The sequence below is a fragment of the Primulina huaijiensis genome, chromosome 15 (genome assembly GCF_012295235.1).
Source record: "Primulina huaijiensis isolate GDHJ02 chromosome 15, ASM1229523v2, whole genome shotgun sequence".
In the NCBI taxonomy this organism is placed as follows: Eukaryota; Viridiplantae; Streptophyta; class Magnoliopsida; order Lamiales; family Gesneriaceae; genus Primulina; species Primulina huaijiensis.
The window spans coordinates 18,161,935-18,172,366 of record NC_133320.1 but is presented as its reverse complement, the minus strand read 5'-3'; the positions used below and the strand labels follow the sequence as shown (position 1 = coordinate 18,172,366).

At 34.0% G+C, this 10,432-nt stretch overlaps 1 protein-coding gene across 1 annotated transcript; it reads right to left on the bottom strand.

Annotated features, from left to right (window-relative positions):
• Positions 1-1,777: 1,777 nt before the first annotated feature.
• On the bottom strand, positions 1,778-8,342 carry LOC140960192 (uncharacterized). The gene is made up of 5 exons (XM_073418349.1): positions 8,217-8,342; positions 3,444-3,527; positions 2,758-3,016; positions 2,337-2,525; positions 1,778-2,237 (listed from the first exon to the last, which is right to left on the bottom strand). Exons 1-5 carry the CDS (start codon positions 8,252-8,254, stop codon positions 1,842-1,844), a joined length of 966 nt encoding a protein of 321 aa, XP_073274450.1. The 5' UTR covers positions 8,255-8,342; the 3' UTR covers positions 1,778-1,841.
• Between the last annotated feature and the right edge of the window lie 2,090 nt (positions 8,343-10,432).

Below are 10,432 nucleotides of genomic sequence, written 5' to 3'. Positions count from 1 at the left end.
ATCAAATCATATAATATTTAATAAGAGACTGTTTTTATCCACTTTTTGTATTATCTATCAGAGGATGTCCTTAGTTAATGTGCTCATTCTGTACAATAGTACACTTCATTTAAAGTCAATAAATGGATGGTAGAAGATCATTTATTACTCACTATAACAAAGTCTATTACTAGATTCAGGTACTCTTAACGTGTAAAAGAGTCGTTCTTATTTGAACATGAAGGCTTCTCAAGGATTCACAAAATATCTCTTCAACTATCGAACTCTGAATTTTTCGTGAATCATCTTTCAAAATGACTTTAGCCTTTCAGATCTTGAGAAAAACCAACACACACTTTAAAGCCGTATCAGATTCAGAAGATCATTTTTGTTATCTTTATTCACACTCCTTCATTGTTTTAACTACCATAAAGTGTGATGCATTTGTAATCTAAGGAAATAATATTTTCCATAATTAAATTTCTTAAAGTAATTGCATTGTAATACTATGAGTTTCAGTAGGCACAGTTAAGACCTGGTGAAGTGGGTTTGCTGATTTTATGGTTAAGAAAAAATAAAATACTCACTAAGAATAAACTCTAGTAGGCGGTCAAAATCAGACATCAACAAACATAGAATTAAATTATTCAAAACTGTAGCAATAGTCACAATGCTAGTTTCTTATAATAACATGTAAACTAACATCAAATCATACAATATCTAATAAGAGATTGTTGTTATCCGTTTTGTTTGAAATATCTATCAGATGATATTCATATTTCCTTCTGTACAATAGTACACTTCATTTAATACCATTAAATGAACCATACAAGATCATTTATACTCATTATAACAAAGTTTATTCTTGGATTCAGGCACTCTTAACGGGTAAAAGTGTCGTTCTTATTCGAACGTTGAAGATCAACTTTATAAAGGCTTCTCGAGAATTCACAAAATATCTCTCAAACTCTCGAAATCTGAATTTTTTGTGAATAGTCTTTCAAAAAGACTCAAGCCTTTCAAAGTCTAAAAGACAACGCACGCCTTAAATCCTTATCAGATTCAAAATATCATTTGTATTATCTTTATTCATACTCCTTCATTGTTTTAATAACCGTAAAATGTGAATCATTTGTAATCTGAGGAAAGAGTCTTTCCCATAATTAACTTTTCTGAAGTTATTGCATTGTAATACTAGGAGTTCAAGTAGACAAAACTAAGACATGTTGAAGTGAGTTTGCACAAGTATGTACCAATCAAAGTCTTTTAGTGATATTTTTTGAAACATAAGAATATGAGACGTAGAAAGATTTTGTTTTTCGAACTTTCAGAAACAAGTCTTGTGTCTTGCTTCCTTCTACTGTTTTTAGTTTCATTAAAGTGTTGTGAACTAATTCCGCACCTCTAAAATAGTCTTCCGCACTTTCAAAAAACGAGATCAACTTCTGACTTCTTAAAATATTTCAGAAGCACACTTTTCAGAATCAAAAAAATTTGAAGTTTAAAGTATTTATTCATCCCCTTCTAAACACTTCATTGATCCTAACAAGATATTTTGTTATGATAATTACCAAAAAGGTTTAAGTCATAACACCATGAATTATTATTTATATATTAATATTAACAAAAAAGTCTCTTTTGTAAAATTTTCATAGAAATAAAATAAGTTGGCACAAATATCAATTTTTCTACAATTTCACGGGAAAAAGTGTTGATGACAAGCTTTGAGTAATTAATATATTCACAAGGATGAGTCTAAAATAGAATAACATACCGATTATAGAATTGAATTGATGCATCCCAAAACATGTTAGTCTAAGCATAAATTCTTGGTAAAAGCAAGTATATCAAAAAAACAACTTTCAGAAACTAATCTCACGCCTTTCAGCAAAAAACTTCCCACTCACAAATTGATCCGGAAGCAAGGCAAGCCACACCGCGGTATCGGCTCCTTCCTCGGGTGTAACATGCCCAGCCCAGCCAGTCATTGCAGTCTTCACCCACCCCGGGCAGTAGCAGTTTATATGAATCTTATGCCCTTCGGGTCGTTCCGATAATAACCGTGCCATCAGCCTTGTGTATGTGTTGACTGCTAGTTTCGACAATGAGTAGTCCGTGAAAACTTGAGGCCATCCGTTGTCTCTCCAACTCCCATCCTTCACTTGTTCTAGGAATGTGTTCATCGTCTGGTCGATCAGCTCCTCCGACAGCGATTCATCGTCTTCCAGTTGCTTTCGGAGATCAAGATTTCCAATTCTCTACATGCCCAACCAAACATATATACACAACAATCATGTGTCAAAGGCTCAAAACCATGGGGATGGGAAATGAGAAAAGGGACTCACACCATTACTTACATTTCGCTTCCCGTCCAATCTTCCTAGCCGGGAACTCACACTAACGATACGAGCACCGGAATCTGAAGGCCTCATAAGTGGAATCATGGCCTTGATCATGTTCTTGGTCCCAAAGTAGTTGGTCCCAATGACTTTTCCAGCAAATTCCTCAAGATTGTCCATGTTGGAATTTATTCCTGCATTGTTCACCTAAATTCTCACATAATCAGCAGAGTTTAAAGACAGTCTGTACTAAAAAAGAGAGAAAACAAAACAAAACATCATTATATATATATTCTTATAATATGAGAATGCCATTTTTTATATTTCAAACCTCTGATTCTGAGATAAATTCATGCATGAATATCTATGTAAAAATGATGCATACCACGAAAATATTATCAGCACGGGGCCAACATAACAATAGGAAGAGGGATTTTACCAAAATATCAATGCCACCATATTTTTCTTGAACCCATTTGGTAAAAACTTCTATTGATGAAGGATCAACAATATCTAATTGATGGAACACAACATTGAGGCCTCCTTCTTGTAAGACCTTTGCCGCTTCTTCTCCAACTTCAGCATCTCGAGAGGTCAGAATAACCGTTAACCCGTGCAACGCGAGCTGATGCACAATCTCGAATCCTATTCCCCTGTTCGCACCGGTCACAACTCCAATTGTGTCCGAGGTCCACCATCTAAAAATGTATTCATGATTAAAATCGCGCAGTATTATATATACAATAATCTACGAGCTTTCAAGCCAGGTCGAAAAGAATTCGGATCACAAACTCTAACGACTATACTGAGTGGATTTTTTTATGGATCCATGTATATGATTTACATATATACTGCAGACATTATATAAATAGCTGGATAATGGTTACTAAATGCTCGATTTCTGGCATATGCATTTAGATAATTTTGAAAATCATCAACAAATCCCTGAGTATTTATCCAATGAAATAAAAACTGGTACATATATCAGACAAGTTTAGCTCCATCCTATGTACCAAAAAACCCGATCAATTTTACCATGCATGCAATTAAATAAATTTTTCCAACGTCGGAAAATACCAAAAAAAAAAAAACATAACATAAAACAAAGCTTCGTCGCATATTAACCTTTGGTGATCGGAATATGGGATGGTACGGGCCAGAGAGATCTCTTGCCTCCGCTTCTCTCTTCTCTCTTTTGCCCTCTCTTTTCTATCCATAAAAAATATTGTAATAATTAAATAAATTCAAACATTTTTCAGTTTTATTTTGTGTTTGTTGAGTAATATAACAGAAAGTTGGGTTGTTTTTGTTTACCCGGTAAATTTGGCTAAGCTTCAACTAATAGCTGACGCGTTGCAAATGCCATTAATTTCCAATATTTTTCTCCGATTTTTGTCACTTTATTTGATTATTATTATAACTATTATTAGTATTTATGAACATTTTTGTTGTTTTTGTGAATAATAAAGAATATAAAGATGAGAGAATGAGTAAAAATACTTTATTGATCATTGGAGAAATCTAATTATAGAGTATATTTTCAGAATTTGAATAGAATATAACATGTTATATTTGATTGAAAATTTTATCTCAATAATTATCTATAATACTCAAATCAACAAATTATTTCAGAGCGATGTAGAGACTTGAGTGCTATCTCATTAAAACATTGTCACCAAAACCCAGTGAGAAAAACATGAACGAATGAAAAGTAGTATAATAATAGATGCTCTTCTCGATCTCAATCATCTAAGATTCTAAGATATTTAAATGCATCTCTATCTTGTATGTCAATTTTTTGAATGTTGAAGTTGGCGGTTCTTTTTTGAATAAGTCAGCTACATTGTCACATAAGTGAATTTTTCGGACAACAGTATCACCATTTTCTTGAAGTTCATGTATATACAAGAATTTTGGTAAAATATGCTTTGTTCTATCTCATAAAACCTCATTTTATTTGTGAATTCAAGTATCATTTGAATATTAACGTTAGACTATTTTTGTTGTTGACAACCCACATAATTCTTTGATATGTTGTGTCGTGGATCTTGTTTTGTATTCAGATGAATTTTGGTCGATGATTGTGTATACCATGTATTTTGTGGGAGCAAACATATTTTTCTGGTTTTATACATTTATGATATCCTACTCGCTAGTAATGATATAGATCTGTGGCATGAAACCAATATTTTTATAGCTAAGAATTTTGAGATAAAGATCTTGGTGATGCATATTTTGTACTGAGTATCCAAATACATCGAGATCGTTCTCGAGGTTCTTGGACTATCATAGAAAGACAATATCGAGAAAGTTCTCAAGAGATATGGGATACAAGACAGTAAACCATCAGATACCTCGGTGGTTAAGGGAGGAAAATGTAGTCTCAATCAGTGCCCCAATAATGATTTGAGGAAAAAGAAATGCAGAAAATTCCATATGCATACTAGAAGGGAGTCTAATGTACGCTCAGGTATGTACATGTTTTGATATGATTCTTCAAACACGAAAAGCAAACACACTAAAAAATAAAGTCAATCCCTCGATTCGATTAAATAAAGAACGTTGGGTTGTCCCGATCTTTTGAAACAAGTAAAAGTTTGTGATATCCACCTCTAAGCTACGAAAAACTTAACAACCAATATTCACAAAGATAAACAACTGGTCTCAAACGAACCTTCAAAGAACTCGTCTCTGACAATACGAGTGAAAAACAATCGACAAACGCCATAAAGATTAAATCTTTGATGAGTTTGATTTTTTGGGGGTACAAAGCAAAGCTTTGAAAATCTTGAGAGAAAACTCAAAGAATATATTCAACCTTCAATAATTGTGTTTCTAAAATTACAAGTTTTGTATATATAAAAAATACACTAAAATTCATAATCTATTATTTTCATCTTCAAATCTGCATTGCGGCATGCTGGGGCGGGGAATTCTAGATGTTGGGGTGCGGGGATCTTGAAGACGGGCGCGCAAGAGGCGCTCTAGGGTGGTGTGTTTCAGCCGTTGGGTTATGTTGAGGATGTGGGTCTAGAGAAGTCATTTTGGACGGAAACAGTCAAAATCACTTGTTATATTATCAATCGTTCTCCTTCAGTAACGATTGATCTGAAGACTCCGATAGAGATGTGGATTGGGAAGCCGACTGATTATTCTCATTTGCATATATTTGGAAATCATGTGTGCGTTCTATACTAAGATCAAGAAAGATCGAAGTTAGATTCAAAATCTAGAAAGTGTATCTTCTTGGGTTATGCTGATGGAGTAAAGGAGTTTCACTTGTGGGATCCTACTGTCCACAAACTTGTCATCAACAAGGATGTTATCTTTGAGAAATATATAGTAAAGGGAGACAAAGTCATACATAATTCAGAAATTACTATATTTCAAGTGGAAAATAAGACCGGCAAAGATCAAATTTTTTGTGAAGCAGTATCGGAGCACGAGGAACAAGAACATATTGAATATGAGGTTTCCAATATGATACAGTCAACTCGAGACAGAAGACCACCAGGTTCACTTTCAGATTATATAACTGAAAGGAATATTGCATATTGTCTTTTAACAGATGATGGTGAGCCATCGTATTTTCATGAGGCTACACAAAGCTCCAAGGTATCCTTGTGGATGACAACAATGATGGAAAAATTGGAGGCATTAGACAAAAATAAAACTTGAGATCTTGTCACACTACCAAAAGGGAGTAAAGCCACTGGTAACATATAGGTCTATAAGATCAAGCGTGATAGCAATAATCATGTGGAGCGGTATCGTATTAGATTGGTGGTAAAAAGGTATGCTCATAAAGAAGGCATCGACTTTAATGAGATATTTTCCCATGTGGTTTGGCTTACAAAAGTCAGAGTAGCGTTGGTATTATATGAGGTGTTTGACCTACATCTAGATGTGAAAACGATATTTTTTCACGAAGATGTTGAAGAAGAAATCTATATGCTCTAGCCAAAAAGTTTTGCTGAAAAACGAAAAGAGAACTTAGTTTGCAGGTTGAACAAATCTCTATACGGTCTCAAACAGCCGTCAAGATGTTGGTACAAGAGATTTGATTATTATATCATGAGCCTCGGATACAACAGACTGAGTGCAGACCCTTGTATATATTTCAAGAGGTCCGGTGATGATTATATCATTTTGCTGTTGTATGTGGACGATATGTTGATAGCAGGCCCCAACAAATATCAGGTCCAAAAATTGAATGCACAATTGGATAGAGAATTTGATATGAAGGACTTGAGACCAGCAAACAAGATTATAGAGATACAAGTTCATTGAGACAGAAGCAACAAAAAGATTTGGTTTCCCAGAAAAATTATTTGAAAAAGTCTTGCAATGCTTCAACATGCAAGATAGTAAGCCAATCTCGACCCATCTTTTTATTAGTTTCAAGTCATCCTCCGAAATTTTTCATAGCAGTGAAGCAGAGAGAATGCAGATCTCTCGAGTACCATATGCATCAGCAGTGAAAATTTTGATATTCGCCATGATCTATTCAAGACCGGGCATTGCTCAACTAGTGGGAGCAGTTAGTGGGTATATGGTGAATCATGGACAAGAACATTAGATTATGGTTAAGAGGATTAAGGGTACCTCAAATGCTGCATTATGTTATGAAGGATAAAATTTAACACTCAGAGGCTATGTCGATTCAGATTATACAAGTGATCATTATAAAAGAAAATCTACTATTGTTTACATGTTTACACTTGTAGAGGGAACAGTAAGTTGGGTTTCAAAATTACAAACAATTGTGGTATTATCTACAACGGAGGCAGATTATATGGTAGCTACTCAAGCATGTAAGGAGGCAATATGGATTAAAAGATTATTGGAGAAGATCGGGCAAAACAAGATAAGGTTCCTTTGTTTTGTGACAATCAATGTGCATTGCACATCGCAAGGATTTCGGTCTTTCATTCCAAGACTAAACTCGTCGTAGTTCAATTTCACTTTGTTCGAGAAGTAGTAGAAGAATGAAGTGTTGATATGCAGAAGATCAATACAAAAGAAAACATAGTTGATATTCTGACCAAGTCAGTGAACACTGATAAGTTTGAGTGGTATAGATCCTCAAGTGACCTAGCAGAAACGTAAGCAGTGAGAAATGACAAGATTGAAAGGATGTGTGGAGATGTGTTTGATTCTCAATCAAATATTCAAGTGGGAGAATGGAAGTAGAGTTTGATGGAGCAATAATGGAGGTAGACAAATAATGGTACATTAATTGTGCGTGCTGGATTTTCAGATGAAAAGCAGAAAATTTGACAAAAGAAATGTTCAGATAGAAGACTCGTTTTTTATATGTGTTTTCACACACTCACCTCATTCAGAGAGCATTCCATTCTAGAGTTCTTATCTCGTCTCAATACATTCTTATTTGAGTGTGTTCTTCTATAATATTTGTGATGTATTTTGTTCTCATGTATAAATAAAATATGTGTTTTTTTTGGAAATACAGTGAGTGTTTTACACCATAAAATATTTGAATTCTTTTCATTTTACCAGTGGTTTTTACCCTGATAATTTTTAGGGTTTTACACGTAAATCTCGATGTCTAATTTTATACTTTATTTTTTTATTATTATCCAAATATGGTGCACCTGAGGCAAACATATATATATATATATATGGAGAGGTATTTTGGTAGTCATAGATATTCTTTACTTCACTCGTGCATTTCTCATGCTTGATTAGATATATTCACTACTACACTTGGCTAATTCTCTTATCTTAATATTCATGATTTTCTGGGTGCATATGGATCTTCACGAAAAGCAGTCTTTTGCCTTTTTTTCATGAAAAACATAAAATAGTTGTGTGAACTTGTCCAGGGAAGAACAGTCATATGCTCATCAAATCCAACTTATGGGAGTGGAGTTGAACCTGGAAACGAGGCAGGTTACACTGCACACAGGAGTCATGGGGCTCTTTTATATCTTGATTGCCGATTCATCAGCAAAACCAAACGCCGTCTTGGATGCTCCAGCTGATGTAAGACTACACCTTTTTCTTGGATTCTATCCGTGATGGACATGATCCGCAATCATTTAATGGTTTACGATATGTTGCTGAAAGTAACTTGTGATAGCGTGCATAAATCAAGTGACATTATTAGGTGTATAACTAGATCATAGTTATTACAGACACAAGTTATACCAAGACACACCTGTTTTGGGGCCTAAACTCTGGCTGCAAGCTAAGGTACGCACCTTATTGAAGTATGGCGGCCTAATAAAATTGTACTAGGAGTTAGACGTATAAAGAAATGTGCCACATAAAGTGCGCTAGCAAATATTTTCGACTCACAGTTTATTTCACTTAAAATACACTATTTCAATTGTGGTCTGCTCAAAACTTGCTTTGGATCTTAAAGGGGCACCAAGACACAGGCTTTACGGTTAATGTTCGAGCCTCGTTGAAGGCCGTGTCTTGTCAATCCCTCAGGAGCGAAGGTTTTGCCTCGTTGTGGCATCACCCTAGGTGCACATCTTATGGATTTTTCATGTCATGCTATGAGGATGATGTATATGTCATGATTTGAACAATAATTTTGTACAACTTTCAATGGAACTGCTTGTGTGAATTGGGAATCATCTTTCGGTCCTTAACATAGGAGTTACTGAAGATTTACACTGGCTAGTCAATCTACTTCAATTTTTTGGTAAGAGAAAAATTCGACTCACTCGTTAGTTTTAAACATTTTCCTTGCTTTTGAACTCAGTCGAGTTTTAACCGATCTTGTTCTTTCTAAATTAATTTTCCAGGTTATAATGTACTTTATAATTTATAATGATCATTATTATATCGTAGCAGGTATTGGAAATGAGATTCAAAAAAAAATTTATTGTAAAATACATGAATGAAATCAAGATTTCGTTTGAATGATTTCTGCATCATTGCTGCTTAGATTGAATCAGAAGTTTGATTATTAAGCTAATATTTTGATGGGTTTAGTGAATACTTGTCGATGAGAAGTATTTGTCGATTAAAAATAAAATCTTTTATCTTCAAGCGGCTTTAGATGAATAACCGAAAGACGTTTCGATTCCTTTGCCCGACCTTTCATAAATCGCATTTCAGTTTTCATATTTTAATTAACTAGCTAGTTTCATGAATCATATCAAGCAGCACTTAGATTTTGATTTTTCCTTGTTGAATTGGACTTACATCCAAATAAATATACATTGTTTGATTCGTGGGATAAAGTCTATAAAGAATCTATAATATAGAAATGATAAATATAGAACTTAGACAAAACATTAATGTGTTATCATTTAATTTTTTATCATTTGTACCAAACGATGATCATGTTGATTAAAGTTTGCGAACAAGCTATTTACTTGCTTTCAACAACTTTTTGAGTACTTACATGTTTGGGAAACAATGTTCAACAACATGAACTTAGTGCTTCAACTGCAATGGTGTGCTCGATCTTTGATCATTGAATCAAATGGAAACACCATTCCATACCAAACATATTATTCAGACATACAGAACCAACAAACAAGTAACACATGAAACCAAATATGCATATCAATATGTGCATTACATTATTCATGTATCATAAAACCACACAATCACACAGTCACAATGGACCTCCAAAATGACAAAAATCTCACTTGAAAACAAGAGAAATTTAGCATACAATATAGCCTTAATTGGAAGAAAGGCATCACCTTCCCTTTGCCTCTATGACTTGCCTTTGTTTTGTAGCCTTCTTTCTCCTCAATTACATGAGGAAGATGAAGTCAAGTTTACACATAATATAGATCACTTGTCTGTATGATCTTGAACATGTATTTTTCTTTCTTCTTCTTTTTCTTCATCTTCAAGTGTCTAATTTGATTTGACCTTCTTCTGATTATGCTAAGTAAGATAGCTATGTTTTACTCCCAATCCAAATTATTATATATAGAACATTCTTCAAAGATAAAAGTGGTTCTTTCTTAATATCTTCTCAAAAGAATTGCCCACTACTTTGGTCACTTATATTATACAGTATAAGTCAATGCTTATCCGCTTCTAAGAATATTTTTGTTCTTTCTTTCTTCTATTAGAAGAGTGATAAAGTAGTACATGTGAAGACAATCATCTTTTTA